The sequence below is a fragment of the Eubalaena glacialis genome, chromosome 15, assembly GCF_028564815.1.
Source record: "Eubalaena glacialis isolate mEubGla1 chromosome 15, mEubGla1.1.hap2.+ XY, whole genome shotgun sequence".
Classification (NCBI taxonomy): Eukaryota; Metazoa; Chordata; class Mammalia; order Artiodactyla; family Balaenidae; genus Eubalaena; species Eubalaena glacialis.
In genome coordinates this window covers 76,779,776-76,796,362 of record NC_083730.1, presented here as the reverse complement: position 1 = coordinate 76,796,362, position 16,587 = coordinate 76,779,776, and the positions used below count along the sequence as shown (strand labels likewise).

The window sequence follows — 16,587 nt, the reverse complement described above, 5'->3', positions numbered from 1 at the left end:
TTTCTCCTTCATTAATTAGTTCATAACACTTGGCAAAATCTTAACACTAAAGTCATACCCTCCTTTTCTTAGAACTCCCCCCAATTCTTCTTCATTGTTAATCTTCATTGTTAAGCATTTCAATCTCCTCAGCACCTACACCATCTCATGTTTCTGTTCATTTTTCTGGCTATTATTATTTCTTTGATTTTTGATGACTGCATCCCATTTTCCATGCCACCCCTTCAAACTGGAATGATACCATATTCCATAATCAAGTACTGGCCTTCTCTGCAATGGCCATTTCTTTCATTAAGTTTTTCCTGATTATGTGGAAGTGGACTGCATCCTGTCCTGGTCTGTGCTTATCCTTTTTGGTATCCATGGCCCAGATTAGGCACTGAAGAAATACTTTTGTTGAGGATAATTTTAGCACAACACAGGAGGTAGATTTAAGGAAATTACCATTAAACAACCACCAACTACTCTTTAGATGCTGATTAACAATGAGAAATACAAAACTGATGTTACCAGGTAAATTCCTTCCACTGCATGGACTGACTTAACCATTTATTTATTTGAGGATAAAATGGTACTTAGATACATACTATTGATTTCTTTTAGGTTTATGTGATGCAATGCACAACAGATTTGTAATCTGTTTTAAGTACATCATTTGTATATATGCTATATAACACAGGAATTTAAAGGAGTTTCAAGTGTGTGAAGTGATTTGGTTTAAACTATTGATAGAAGGTAAGCTGCTATGTAATAATTTAACCCTAAAATTGGATACTGACACTGGGTTTTACCTGGTTCCTGTGAAGTTACTGGTATGGTATTTTACTTAATATAAGGATCTGTGTCATAAGTTTAAGAAAAGGCTCATTATATTTAAATGATTCTACTTACTGTATTTGTCCTGTCCACTTTACATTGCTGGGGACAATGAAACACATTTAACTCAGTGAAAATTGGGCAAGTATAATTTAGTTGATGGGGTATTATAATAACTAGAGAAAATGAAATAGATATTAAGTGATCTCTTTTCAATTTAGTTTCTAAGATCCTCCATCAATATTCTATTAAACTTTATATTAGATCTCCAGTCTTTCCTCCCTATTAGGCGGTGACTTTGATTTGTCCTACAAGTCACGCTTATTCTCCGCCTCTGTGCCTGTATTATATGCTCTTCCCACCTGGAGAAACTTCTTCTCCAGCAATCCAAGTTCACTGTTTCATGTCAAATTCACTTTCTCCAGGAGAGTCCCTTACTAACTTGACCCACTGTTGCTCACCTTGGCTTGCCTTTCTCTTTATTCTCCTTGTACATGGATGTCAAAATGACTTCCCTCTGGTGCTTACTCTGATGCATTGATAGTAGATGCTTGTTCAGAAGGATTCTGAGGCTATGGTAAGGGTCCATGAGAAAAAGTACGTGCTCTAGGTATAGTGTGGAAAGTGGTATTTGCTCTGTCTTAGCACTTTATTAACACCTTGGGAAGTATTTTGGCCACACTGCCTACGTGACGGCTTGAGTACCAGCTTTTGTACTTTCGCATCTTTCAAAATATCTAATAAATGCCAAGTGCATGGTAGGTACCCAATATCAATCTCTTAGTATTATCAAATCAAGTCTCCTTACTTCCAATTCAGTTCTCTTTCTATAATAAGCATTACCAATTTTCTAGTACAATTTACATACCATAAAATTTACCCAGTTTAAGTGTGTAATTCAATACTTTTTTTTTGTAAGTTTACCAAGTGTGAAACCATCACTATAATCTAGTTTTAGAATATCTTCATCACCTCAAGAAGATCCCTCATGCCAGCTTACTGTTAATTCTCCTTCCAATCCCTTGCCCCAGGCAACCATGAATCTGTTTTCTGTCTCTATACAGTTGCCTTTTGGAAATTTCATATAAATAGACTCATACAATATGTAGTTTTTCTATCTGGCTTTTTTTACTTAACAATTTTTTTTTAAATTAATTAATTTTATTTTTGGTTGCGTTGGGTCTTCGCTGCTGTGTGCGGGCTTTCTCTAGTTGCGGTGTGCGGGCAATTCTTAACCACTGCGCCACCAGGGAAGCCCTTAACAGTGTTTTGAGGTTCATCTATGTTGGAGCATATTTCAGTAATTAATTTTTTTTAATGCTGAACAGTATTCCATTGTATGGACATACCATTTTGTTTATCCATTAACTAGTTTATTGATCTTTGAGTTGCTTCTACTTTTTGGCTATGATGAATAATGCTGCTGAATACTTGCCATATAGCACACTTCTGTTTTTTCAAAGCAAATATTCTTTAAAATCTTAAGTATCAGAAAAGATACAATAGTTTTACAAGTACTTCAAGTAGCTATCTTTAAGAATCACTAAATGAATTTATGATCGACACCTACAAAATTATCAACCTCATCAAAGGATTTAAGTGAAGTTATAAGCAGGCAGATACCCATCTATCCTGCTCGTCTTTAAGAAAATAAAGAGAGCTTCCCTGGTGGCGCAGTGGTTGGGAATCCACCTGCCAATGCAGGGGACACAGGTTCAAGCCCTGGTCCGGGAAGATCCCACATGCTGCGGAGCACCTAAGCCCGTGTGCCACAACTGCTGAGCCTGTGCTCTAGAGCCCGTGAGCCACAACTACTGAAGCCTGCGTGCCTAGAGCCCACGCTCCGCAACAAAGAGTAGCCCCCACTCGCCGCAACTAGAGAAAGCCCGCGCGCAGCAACGAAGACAAAACGCAGCCAAAAACAATAAATAAATAAAGTAAAATAAATAAATTTATTTTAAAAAAGAAAATAAAGAATCTCGGCAGCAAGCTTCTAGGCATGAATTAAAAGCAGTACACAAGAAATCCACAGTTCAGGTTCAGAACATAAGACTTTAACAAATTATACCATACAGATTTAATTTTATTATTATACCAAACATAATCCTTGAACCCAGTAAATTATCTACTGGGGTTATAGAAAGAATCAAATTAAGACAACTACATGTAGAAAGCTAATTGTCATAAAATGCCTTACTATTATTGGTGCTGTTGCCATTGAAAGACCCAGAAGAACTGTTACTGTCTTTCTCCTTATCTTGATTTTCAAAGTCCATATTAAGGGACCTGTGGGAAAAAATTGTATAGGTAAGTTTTAGTTTTACTTAAGAAGCAGACCAGAAAAGTCAGTAATGAGACATACTTTTAAATGCTAAAGCATTAGGAAAGAAAGGAAGATCTCTTTTGAACAGCTCTGCAAAACACTTCTTGATGCCACATTTAAAAAAACAATCTACATTCCTTACAGTGTCAGTTCAAGAGTTTTCCTGACTGCAGGTAAAAGCATTCCATTGTGGCTGAATATTCCAGCCATATTTCTGTGCACCTCTTTAATTACTTCCTTATGCTAAATACCTAGAAGGAGAAATATTGGGTCAAAAGGCAAGCACAATTTTGAGACTTTTACATACCACACAATTGCTTCCAAAAAGGGTGGACCAATTCACTCTCTGAGAACAGTGTATAAGAGCACTTGTTTCTCTACACCTTGCCAGCTCTCATTCAACAACATGGATTTGAGTTTTTGCTATATCTGGGAATATTCAAGGTATTGGAGAGACAATAAATAGTGAGTAAAATAGGCTCTCATGGATTTTACATTCGAAGAGGGGGGAGACTGACAATAAACAAGAAAAATAAGTTAAATACAGGGTATGCTAATGGTAAGAGCTAAGGAGAAAAGGCAGGAAATGGAGAGGGTAGATCTGAAATTTTAAACAGGGTAGGCAAGGGAAGGCCACACTGGTGTGATTTCTGAGTCAAGACCTGAAGGAAGTAGACACAGTCAATCTGGGGGACTAAAAATGCTGTCTCTGTCCTCATTTAGAATTCTTTAACTATTAAACAATTTTATGTACCTGAGCTTGCCCATTTCTCTTTTTGTGAACTAACTGTTCAAGTCCTTAGCTCATTTTCTACTACTGCGTTCCTTTAAAGTGTTGGTGCGTCCAAACTTCCTGTGATGGTGGAAATGTTCTGTACCTGCACTGACCTATTTAGTAGATATTAGCCACGTGAACACTTGAAATGTGGGAGCACAACTGAAGAACTGAATTCTACATTTTATTTCATTTTAATTAATTTAAATTTAAATAATTGGAGAGCTAAAACTATAAAACTTTAGACAAAATCTTTGTGACCTTGGATTTGGCAGTGGATTCTTACATATGACATCAAACACACAAGTGAAAATTTGATAAATTGGACTTCATCAAAATTAAAACCTTGTGTGCTGCAAAGAACACTTTCAAAAAAATGAAAACACAACCCCAAAGGATGGGAGAAAATACGTGCTATTGTGTATCTGATAAGGGCCTTACATTTAGAATATAGAAAGAACTCCTCCAATGCAATAATAAAAAGACAACCCAATTAAAAAGTGGGCAGACTCTGAATAAATATTTCTCCAAAGAAGATAAGCAAATGGCCAATGAGCACATGAAAAGATCTTTTTTTTTGTTTTTTACACATATATACATGTACATGAAATATTTTTATTGCTGTTAGTTTTACAAAAACAGGGTCATATTATTCACACTTTTCTGCATCTTGCTTTTCCTTTCTTTTTTTTGAATTTTATTTATTTTCTTATACAGCAGGTTCTTATTAGTCATCCATTTTACACACATCAGTGTATATATGTCAATCCCAATCTCCCAATTCAGCACACCACCATCCCCACCCCCTGCTGCTTTCCCCCCTTGGTGTCCATACGTTTGTTCTCTACATCTACGTCTCTATTTCTGCCCTGCAAACCAATTCATCTGTACCATTTTTCTAGGTTCCACATATATGCGTTAATATACGATATTTGTTTTTCTCTTTCTGACTTACTTCACTCTGTATGACAGTCTCTAGATTCATCCACGTCTCTACAAATGACCCAATTTCGTTCCTTTTTATGGCTGAGTAATATTCCATTGTATATATGTACCACATCTTCTTTATCCATTCGTCTGTCGATGGGCATTTAGGTTGCTTCCATGACATGGCTATTGTAAATAGCGCAGCAATGAACATTGGGGTGCATGTGTCTCTTTGAATTATGGTTTTCTCTGGGTATATGCCCAGTAGTGGGATTGCTGGGTCATATGGTAATTCTATTTTTAGTTTTTAAAGGAACCTCCATACTGTTCTCCACAGTGGCTGTATCAATATACATTCCCACCAACAGTGCAAGAGGGTTCCCTTTTCTCCACACCCTCTCCAGCATTGGTTGTTTGTAAATTTTCTGATGATGCCCATTCTAACTGGTGTGAGGTGATACCTCATTGTAGTTTTGATTTGCATTTCTCTAATAATTAGTGATGTTGAGCAGCTTTTCATGTGCTTCTTGGCCAGCTGTATGTCCTCTTTGGAAAAATGTCTATTTAGGTCTGCCCATTTTTGGATTGGGTTGTTTGTTTCTTTAATATTGAGCTGCATGAGCTGTTTATATATTTTGGAGATTAATCCTTTATCCGTTGATTCGTTTGCAAATATTTTTTCCCATTCTAAGGGTTGTCTCTTTTCGTCTTGTTTGTAGTTTCCTTTGCTTTGCAAAAGCTTTTAAGTTTCATTAGGTCCCATTTGTTTATTTTCGTTTTTATTTCCATTACTCTAGGAGGTGGATCAAAAAACATCTTGCTGTGATTTATGTCAAAGAGTGAGTGTTCTTCCTATGTTTTCCTCTAAGAGTTTTATAGTGTCTGGTCTTACATTTAGGTCTCAAATCCATTTTGAGTTTATTTTTGTGTATGGTGTTAGGGAGTGTTCTAATTTCATTCTTTTTACATGTAGCTGTCCAGTTTTCCCAGCACCACTTATTGAAGAGACTGTCTTTTCTCCATTGTATATCCTTGCCTCCTTTGTCATAGATTAGTTGACCATAGGTGCATGGGTTTATCTCTGGGCTTTCTATCCTGTTCCATTGATCTACATTTCTGTTTTTGTGCCAGTACCATATTGTCTTGATTACTGTAGCTTTGTAGTACAGTCTGAAGTCAGGGAGTCTGATTCCTCCAGCTCCGTTTTATCCCTCAAGACTGCTTTGGCTATTCGGGGTCTTTTGTGTCTCCATACAAATTTTAAGATTTTTTGTTCTAGTTACGTAAAAAATGCCATTGGTAATTTGATAGGGATTGCATTGAATCTGTAGATTGCTTGGGGTAGTATAGTCATTTTCACAATACTGATTCTTCCAATCCAAGAACATGGTATTTCTCTACATCTGTTGGTATCATCTTTAATTTCTTTCAACAGTGTCTTATAGTTTTCTGCATACAGGTCTTTTGTCTCCCTAGGTAGGTTTGCTCCTAGGTATTTTATTCTTTTTGTTGCAATGGTAAATGGGAGTGTTTCCTTAATTCCTCTTTCAGATTTTTCATCATTAGTGTATAGGAATGCAAGAGATTTCTGTGCATTAATTTTGTATCTGCAACTTTACCAAATTTACTGATCAGCTCTAGTAGTTTTCTGATGGCATCTTTAGGATTCTCTATGTATAGTATCATGCCATCTGCAAACAGTGACAGTTTTACTTCTTTTTTTTCAATTTGTATTCCTTTTATTTCTTTTTCTTCTCTGATTGCCATGGCTACGACTTCCAAAACTATGTTGAATAATAGTGGTGAGAGTGGACATCCTTGTCTCGTTCCTGATCTTAGAGGAAATGCTTTCAGTTTTTCACCATTGAGAATGATGTTTGCTGTGGGTTTGTCGTATATGGCCTTTATTATGTTGAGGTAGGTTCCCTCTATGCCCACTTTCTGGAGGGTTTTTATCATAAATGGGTGTTGCATTTTGTCAAAAGCTTTTTCTACATCTATTGAGATGATCATATGGTTTTTATTCTTCAATTTGTTAATATGGTGTATCACATTGATTGATTTGCGTATATTGAAGAATCCTTGCATCCCTGGGATAAATCCCACTTGATCATGGTGTATGATCCTTTTAATGTGTTGTTGGATTCTGTTTGCTAGTATTTTGTTGAGGATTTTTGCATCTATATTCATCAGTGATATTGGTCTGTAATTTTCTTTTTTTGTAGTATCTTTGTCTGGTTTTGGTGTCAGGGTGATGGTGGCCTCATAGAATGAGTTTGGGAGTGTTCCTTCCTCTGCAATTTTTTGGAAGAGTTTGAGAAGGATGGCTGTTAGCTCTTCTCTAAATGTTTGATAGAATTCACCTGCGAAGCCATCTGGTCCTGGACTTTTGTTTGTTGGAAGATTTTTAACCACAGTTTCAATTTCATTACTTGTGATTGGTCTGTTCATATTTTCTGTTTCTTCCTGGTTCAGTCTTGGAAGGTTATACCTTTCTAAGAATTTGTCCATTTCTTCCAGGTTGTCCATTTTATTGGCACAGAGTTGCTTGTAGTAGTCTCTTAGGATGCTTTGTATTTCTGCGGTGTCTGTTGGAACTTCTTTTTCATTTCTGATTTTATTGATTTGAGTCCTCTCCCTCTTTTTCTTGATGAGTCTGGCTAATGGTTTATCAATTTTGTTTATCTTCTCAATGAACCAGCTTTTAGTTTTATTGATCTTTGCTATTGTTTTCTTTGTTTCTATTTCATTTATTTCCACTCTGATCTTTATGATTTCTTTCCTTCTGCTAACTTTGGGTTTTGTTTGTTCTTCTTTCTCTAGTTCCTTTAGGTGTAACGTTAGATTGTTTATTCGAGGTTTTTCTTGTTTCTTGAGGTAGGCTTGAATAGCTATAAACTTCCCTCTTAGAACTGCTTTTGCTGCATCCCACAGTTTTTGGATCGTCGTGTTTTCATTGTCATTTGTCTCTAGGTATTTTTTGATTTCCTCTTTGATTTCTTCAGTGATCTCTTGGTTATTTAGTAACGTATTGTTTAGCCTCCATGTGTTTGTGTTTTTTACGGTTTTTCCCCTGTAATTGATTTCTAATCTCATAGCACTGTGGTCAGAAAAGATGCTTGATATGATTTCCATTTTCTTAAATTTACTGAGGCTTGATTTGTGACCCAAGATGTGATCTATCCTGGAGAATGTTCCATGAGCACTTGAGAAGAAAGTGTAATCTGCTGTTTTTGGATGGAATGTCCTATAAATATCAATTAAATCTATCTGGTCTATTGTGTCATTTAAAGCTTGTGTTTCCTTGTTAATTTTCTGTTTGGATGATCTGTCCATTGGTGTAAGTGAGGTGTTAAGTCCCCCACTATTATTGTGTTACTGTCAATTTCCTCTTTTATAGCTGTTAGCAGTTGCCTTATGTATTGAGGTGCTCCTACGTTGGGTGCATATATATTTATAATTGTTATATCTTCTTCTTGGATTGATCCCTTGATCATTATGTAGTGTCCTTCCTTGTCTCTTGTAACATTCTTTATTTTAAAGTCTATTTTATCTGATATGAGTATTGCTACTCCAGCCTTCTTTTGATGTGCATTTGCATGGAATATCTTTTTCCATCCCCTCACTTTCAGTCTGAATGTGTCCCTAGGTCTGAAGTGGGTCTCTTGTAGACAGCATATATATGGGTCTTGTTTTTGTATCCATTCAGCAAGCCTGTGTCTTTTGGCTGGAGCGTTTAATCCATTCTCGTTTAAGGTAATTATTGATATGTAAGTTCCTATGACCATTTTCTTAATTGTTTTGGGTTTGTTTTGGTAGGTCCTTTTCTTCTCTTGTGTTTCCCACTTAGAGAAGTTCCTTTAGCATTTGTTGTAGAGCTGGTTTGGTGGTGCTGAATTCTCTTAGCTTTTGCTTGTCTGTAAAGCTTTTGATTTCTCCATCAAATCTAAATGAGATCCTTGCCGGGTAGAGTAATCTTGGTTGTAGGTTCTTCCCTTTCATCACTTTAAGTATATAATGCCACTCCCTTCTGGCTTGTAGAGTTTCTGCTGAGAAATCAGCTGTTAACCTTATGGGAGTTCCCTTGTATGTTATTTGTCATTTTTCCCTTGCTGCTTTCAATAATTTTTCTTTGTCTTTAATTTTTGCCAATTTGATTACTACATGTCTCAGCGTGTTTCTCCTTGGGTTTATCCTGTATGGGACTCTCTGCGCTTCCTGGACTTGGGTGGCTATTTCCTTTCCCATGTTAGGGAAGTTTTCGACTATAATCTCTTGAAATATTTTCTCAGGTCCTTTCCCTCTTCTCCTTCTGGGACCCCTATAATGTGAATGTTGTTGCGTTTAATGTTGTCCCAGAGGTCTCTTAGGCTGTCTTCATTTCTTTTCATTCTTTTTTCTTTAGTCTGTTCCACAGCAGTGAATTCCAGCATTCTGTCTTCCAGGTCACTTATCTGTTCTTCTGCCTCAGTTATTCTGTTATTGATTCCTTCTAGTGTATTTTTCATTTCAGTTATTGTGTTGTTCATCTGTTTGTTTGTTCTTTAATTCTTCTAGATCTTTGTTAAACATTTCTTGCACCTTCTCGATCTTTGCCTCCGTTCTTTTTCCAAGGTCCTGGATCATCTTCACTATCATTATTCTGAATATTTTTTCTGGAAGGTTGTCTATCTGCACTTCATTTAGTTGTTTTTCTGGGGTTTTATCTTGTTCCTTCATCTGGTACATAGCCCTCTGCCTTTTCATCTTGTCTATCTTTCTGTGAATGTGGTTTTTGTTCCACAGGCTGCAGGACTGTAGTTTTTCTTGCTTCTGCTGTCTGCCCTCTGGTGGATGAGGCTATCTAAGAGGCTTGTGCAAGTTTCCTGATGGGAGGGACTGGTGATGGGTAGAGCTGGCTGTTGCTTTGGTGGGCAGAGCTTAGTGAAAAGTTCTTAACAACACTAGTCATCAGGGAAATACAAATCAAAACCACAATGAGGTACCACTTCGTACCCACTAGGATGGCTGTAACCAAAAAGTCAGATAATAATCAAGTGTTAGGAAGGCTGTAAAACTGAAACCATCACACGTTGCTGGTGGGAAATGTAAACTGGTGCAGCCACTTTGGAAAACAGTCTGGCAATTTTCAATTTCTTTAATAAGTATAGGGCTATTTGGGTTACCTATTTCTTCTTTTTTTTTTTTTAATTAATTAATTTATTTTTGGCTGCATTAGGTCTTCATCGCTGTGCGCAGGCTTTTCTCTAGTTGTGGCCAGCGGGGGCTACTCTTCGTTGCGGTGTGTGGGCTTCTCATTGCAGTGGCTTCTCTTGTTGTGGAGCATGGGCTCTAGGCACGCGGGCTTCAGTAGTTGTCGTGCACGGGCTTAGTTGCTCCGTGGCATGTGGGATCTTTCCGGACCAGGGCTCGAACCCGTGTCCCCTGCATTGGCAGGCGGATTCTCAACCACTGTGCCACCAGGGAAGCCCTACCTATTTCTTCTTGAGTGAGCTTTGGTAGATTGTACCATTCAAAAAATTTGTCCGTTTCATCTAGGTCGTCAAATTTATTGGCATAAAGTTGTTTATAGTAGTCCCTTATTATCCTTTTAATATCTGTAGGCTCTAGTAATATCACCTCTCTTACCCCTGATATTAGGTTTGTGTCTTCTCTTTTTTTCCCCAGATTAGTCTGGCTAGAGGGTTACCAATTTTATTGATTCTTTAAAAAAATCAGCTTTTAGTTTCACTGATTTTTCTCCAGTAGAGGAAATCTATTTGATTTACTTTGGCTTTGATCTTTATTCTTTCCTTTTGTCTACTGAATTGGGTTTCATCTGCTCCTTTTTTCTAGTTTATTAAGAAAGGTAAAAGCTTAGATCATTGATACTTTTTGCTCTATTCTAATCCAGGCATTTGGAGCTACAGTTCCCTAAGTATTGCTTTTGCAGCATTCCATAAATTTGGTGTGTTGTGTTTTCACTTTCTTTTAATTCAAAGTATTTTCTAATTTCCTTCTTGATTTCTTATTTGATACATGGAAGTGTGTTATTTTTGTTTCCAAACATCTAGGAATTTTCCAGAGCTCTTTCTGCTCAATTCAATAGTGACTTGTTAGGAACTGAATGTTCGTGTCCCCCACAAAGTTCATTTGTTGAAGCCCTAACCCTCAATGTGATGGATGGTATCTGGTGATGGGGCCTTTGGGAGGTAATTCTGCTGAGGTCCTGAGGGAGGGGCCCTCACGATGGGATTAGTATCCTAAGAAGAGAAAGCAGAGAGTTTGCGTGCGCGCTCTCACGCTCTCTCCTTCTCTCTCCTGGAGCATGCACACACTGAAGACCATGTATGTGAGCACACAGTAAGAAGCGGGCCATCTGCAAGCCAGGAAGAGAATGCTCACCGGAACCCACCCATGCTGGCACCCTCACCTTGGATTTCCAGCCTCCAGAACTTAAGAAAACAAATTTCTGTTGTTTAAGTCACCCAATCAGTGGTATTTTGTTATGGCAGCCCCAGCTGACTAATAGAGATCAGAGATCATACTTTGTATGCCTTGAATCCATTTACTGAGACTTTTTTTTATGTCCCAAAATACATTCTATCTTGGTAAATGTTCCACATGCACTTGAGAAGAATGTGTATTCCACTGTTGAATGGAGTGTTCTATAAATGTCAATCAGGTCAAGCTGGTTGAGAATACTGTTTAAGCCACTATATCTTTACTGATTTTCTGACTACTTTGTTCTATCGATTACTGAGAGAGAGGTACTAAAATCTTCAGCTACATTTGTGGATTTGTTTTATTTTTTTCCTTGAAGTTATATCAGTTTTTGCTTCATGTATTTTGAAAATCTCCTATTAGATGCACAAACATTAAGGATTATTATGTCTTGTTGCTTAACTGACCCCTTTATCATTATGAAATAAGGTTTTTTGTCTGTGGTAATATTCCTTGCTCTGAAAGTTGCTTTGTCTGACATCAATATAGCCACTCCAGCTTTCTTTTGATGAGTATAAGGTGTATCTTCTCCCAACCTTTTACTTTAAATTCTTTTTCTGGCTTTATATCTATAGTGTGTTTTTTGTAAGCATCATGTAATTGGATCTTGCTTTTTAATTCAATCTGACAACTGCTGTCTTCTAACTGGAGTTTTTAGGCCAACTTCATTTAATGTGACTATTGTTACGATTAGGTCTGAGACTATCATGTTTGTCCTATCTCTTCTGTTGTTGCTCCCCTTTACCTGCCCTCTTTTGGATTAACACAGTATTTTTTATGATTCTGTTTTATTTCCTCTGGTGTCTTATTAGCTGGAAGTCTCTGCTCTTTTGTTTTAGTGGCTGTTGTACAGTTTATAGTATACATCTTAATCAGCACAGCCTACCTTCAAGTTATATGGCAGTACTGCATATATAGTATTAAAACCTGATAACAGTTTACATTTATTCCCCCTCAACCTTTGTACTATTATTACCATGCATTTTATTTTTACATGTTATGCTATGAACGCCATACTATATTATTATTTTTGTTTATACAATTATCTTTTAAGGAGTTTTAAATAATAAGGGAAAAAAACCCTTTTATATTTATCACTGTAGTCACCATTTCTTTTTCTTTTCTTTTTTTTTTTTTGCTACATCCTGCACGGCTTGCAGGATCTTAGTTCCCTGGCCAGGGACTGAACCCAGGCCAGAGCAGTGAAAGCACCGAGCGAGCCCTAACCACTGGACTGCCAGGGAGTTCCCATGTAGGCGTCATTTCTGGTGATCTTCATTCCTTTGTGTAGACCCAGACTTCCAACTGGTACCACTTTTAATCTGCTTGAAGTACTTCCTTTAACACTTCTTGTGGTGCAAGTTGGTTGGTGAAGAATTCTTTCAGGTTTTGTGTGTCTTAAAACATCTTTATTTTGCCTTTTCTTTTGGAAGATACATTTGCCATCAAATTCTATGTTGACAGTTTTTCTTTCTGTACTTTAAAGCTGTTGTTCCACTGTCTTCTCACTTATGTTGTTTTCAGTGAGAAATCGGATTCCCTCCCACCTCTCATCCCCTCACCCCCTCGGCTGCTTTTTGGATTTTTTTAATCACTGGTTTTGAGCAATTTGATTATGATGTGCCTTGGTGTAGTTTTCTTCATGGTTCTTGTGCTATGGGTTTACTGAATCTGTGGGTTATAGTTTTCTTCAAGTTTGGAAAAATTTTGGCCATTCATTCTTCAAGCCTTTTTCAGTCCCCCTCTTTCTTCTCTTCCCTTCAGGGACTCCAATTACCATATTAGGCCACTGGAGATTGCTCTTTGATGTCCAACGATAGCTCAATGACACTTTTCATTAAAAAAATTATTTTTTTCTTCTCTAGTTCTCTTTGGATAGTTTTTATTGCTGTGTCTTCAAGTTCATTAATCTTTTCTTCTGTAATGTCTAATTGCTGTTAATCTAACCCTATGTATTTTTGATTTCAGACATTGTTGTCTTCATCTCCAGAAGTTTGATTTGGGTATTTAAAAATATCTTCTATGTACCTACCTAACTTCTTGTACATATGGAATATACTACCATGGGTCACTATTACACAAAACAGAAATCTGGCTAAATGAGGTTGTGAGGCCCCATATATTTGCTCAAACATGGAAGACACATGCATTCCAGCTTTATAAAATGACATCCTGGACCTAAGTTTAGCAGATCCCAGGCTTCTATGACTGGGGTCTAGTAATGGTTACCCACACTGCATAGCTGACAGCAAACTTAAGCTGTTAAATAGAGCCTTTGTAGAAGACCCTGCCTCCTGAGCTATCCAGGGACCACTGTGAATTATGCGTCTTTATCCCAACTTACTTGGTAATCTTTATTAACTCTACAGATATGAAATTGCTTGGCTGGACCTAGAACAGTTTGTTCCATCTTCATAGAAGACTACCCTTCAATCCCCCCACCCCTGCCATCACAACCCTATTGTTATTACTATGCAATAACATACAATATGATATTTATACATCATAATGTTATTACTAGATATTCCATCCAGATTGTATCTTAGCTATCTGCTTAGCAAACAGCAGGTCTAGTTTACTGAAATCAATGTTTAAATAGTAACAGAAAGACTTGAGCTATGGCTGTTCCATCACAGACAACCATTTACCATTACGGAAAAGGCCATCTAAATTATAGCATATTATTTGCTATTTTCAATTTGTCTTTTCACCAACTATGACTAAACAGGAAATAGTTACGGGTGTCAAGTTGTAGGAGGCAGACAAATTTCTAATTATCGATGCTCATATAGACCTACATTAAGAACCTACTACTAAGAATCCAAGTAGAAGAGATGGTCTTCTGACTATGCAGCCGTGGATTAAAATATTTTTAATAGTTAACCTTTATTGAGCTTATACTGTCAGGCACTAGGCTAGGAGCTTTGTAGTCAATATTTCTTTTGATTCATAGAATAACTATAATTAAAAATGTGACTGCATTTGGAGACAGAGCCTTCAGAAAGGTAATTAAATTAAAATGGGGTTGTTAAGGTGGACCCTAATCCAATGTGACTGCTGTCCTTATAAGAAGAGGAGATTAAGACAGAGAGAGAGACAGATACACTAGACACATGCACACACAGAGAAAAGACCACAGGAAGGGCACCATCTACATGTGAAGATGGTCATCTATAAGCCATTTCAGAATGAAACCAACTCTGCCAATACCTCAATCTTGGACTTCTAGCCTCCAGAACTGGGAGGAAGTAAATTTCTGCTGTTTAAGTCACCCAGTCTGTGGTACTTTGTTATGGTAGCCCTAGCAAACTATACAGAGATGCTCTATTATTATCCCTATAGTAAGGAAACCAAGGTTCTTATTATACCACTCTGCCCTGGCTGTATCATCTCCCCTTACAAAACAACCAAACTTCTATATTTTTTTCTGAAAAAGTAATATATATGATTATTTAAAAACTCAAACAATAGAGAATGGTACAAAACAAAAGACTCCTATAATCCCTATCTCCAGAGATATATATGTTTGGTATATATTTTGCCTTTTAAAAAAATGAGGCTTAATATGTCATCTCACAAGTTAATTTTTATTCAGTAGTATGCCAAGATTATCTTGCCACATCAATACATACAACTCCTTTTCATTTAAAAACAACAAGAAAAAAAGCTAAGACTATTTCTCCTTGGGTTAACTTGATCTGACATTATTTTTGGATGAATTGCATATATCCTGCCTTATTAGAGAGAAACAGTAAGAAAAGCAACCTTTTACAAGCAGATGATATGGTTTGATCTTGATGGGTGCGGTATAACCGACAACTGAGCCTGCTAGATAAGTAGTGTCAGAAAGAATGACAACTGATCAACATTGTTCAAATTTAAGTTGATGTATAAGTATAAACCCCAGGGTGCATTTTTTGGTCACTCTGATGTACATTTAACAAGTAGTTTATCACAGACAGTACATCAGGAAGTAGTTTAACATTCTCTGAGTGCTTTAATTCTCTAAGTGCTTTAGTTTATCACAGACAGTACATCAGGAAATAGTTTAACATTCTCTGAGTGCTTTAATAAGGTTTTATTGTGGCTGAGGTAGAGATCTGGTTATATTTGCTTCAGATTTTTTTCAGGCTAAAACTAATTCAGTTGTAAGGAACAGAACTTTAGGAAATCAACTATCAGTATCTTTAGGTACTAGACTGGATTATATAGGGTTTTCTGAGAAAGTCCTAGGCCCATGAGAACTTCCACTGCTTGCTGAGGACAAGGGGAAATATGGGCTTATAGTTAGGCCATTTTACGTTCCTTGGTTGTGATAAAAATGCAAATGTGCTGTAAGAACTGTTAAGACAAAGAGGTCTGTATTCAGCCAGCCACGGAGTACACATCTGGACCACTGCCCACATTTATCAAGAAATCAATATTCAGGAATAATCAGTTGAAGAATTAATAACCCATTAATTTCTCCAGGTATTGTACAATGTAACATTAGACCACAGTAAGCTAGCAATCTAGACCACAGCTTTCTGCTGCTGGCTCTGTCTCCCCCAGTTTCGGCGAAATTGCTTTTGCTGAAATCTATTTTCACAAAATGCTACCAGCTTATATTGAAGGGTACTATAATTCATTCAACAAACAATGAATGCCTCTTATGAATGCTATGAAATTCAATGTTGCATCCTCTTTCTGAGGGTCTTTGGGATAAAGGTCTGTCTGATCTTAAGACCAAGAATAACTGCAATTCACCTGAACAACTGGGTTCTTTTTATTCAAGGACATTGTAAAGTTTTTTTCTTTCTTCTGAAAGTTGGCTGCTAGAAAGCTTACTGTGGTGTCGGTGGACCACCAGTAGTAAGGGTGCTGGCCAATATGGTATACATTTTTAGACTTATTTTTGGCTCTACTTTGTCTCCACCCATACTTTTCTTTGGCCCCATTTTAATTTACCTTATCTCATCACAACTTGTAAAACTTAATAAATGGTCTGAAATCCTTTTGGACAGGGCAGAGCAAAAATAAACAATTGCAGGAAGCAAAATGGAGCTGAGAACACATCTACTGAAAGTTATACTTGTTCATGTTTGAATTCTGATAACGGAGTACAACTGTGAATATTGGAGGAGAAAGGCAAATTGAACTTTTTTATTTTAATATTTTAATTTAAGAGTACCATGTTTTTTGATCATTTCAGTTTTGGAAGCAAGGACAATGAAGGGGAGAATTCACTTGGTCAAGGTAAACACTATATGGCTGAACTTGGCTT

The 16,587-nt window shown here is 37.0% G+C and overlaps 1 protein-coding gene across 1 annotated transcript in view; it reads right to left on the bottom strand.

Annotated features, from left to right (window-relative positions):
* SPPL3 (signal peptide peptidase like 3) overlaps positions 1 to 16,587 on the bottom strand; it is a 115,852-nt gene that overhangs the window by 17,641 nt on the left and 81,624 nt on the right. The window contains exon 3 of the mRNA XM_061169216.1: positions 3,014 to 3,102. Coding sequence (XP_061025199.1) covers positions 3,014 to 3,102 — 89 coding nt within the window. The remainder of the gene's footprint in view (positions 1 to 3,013; positions 3,103 to 16,587) is intronic.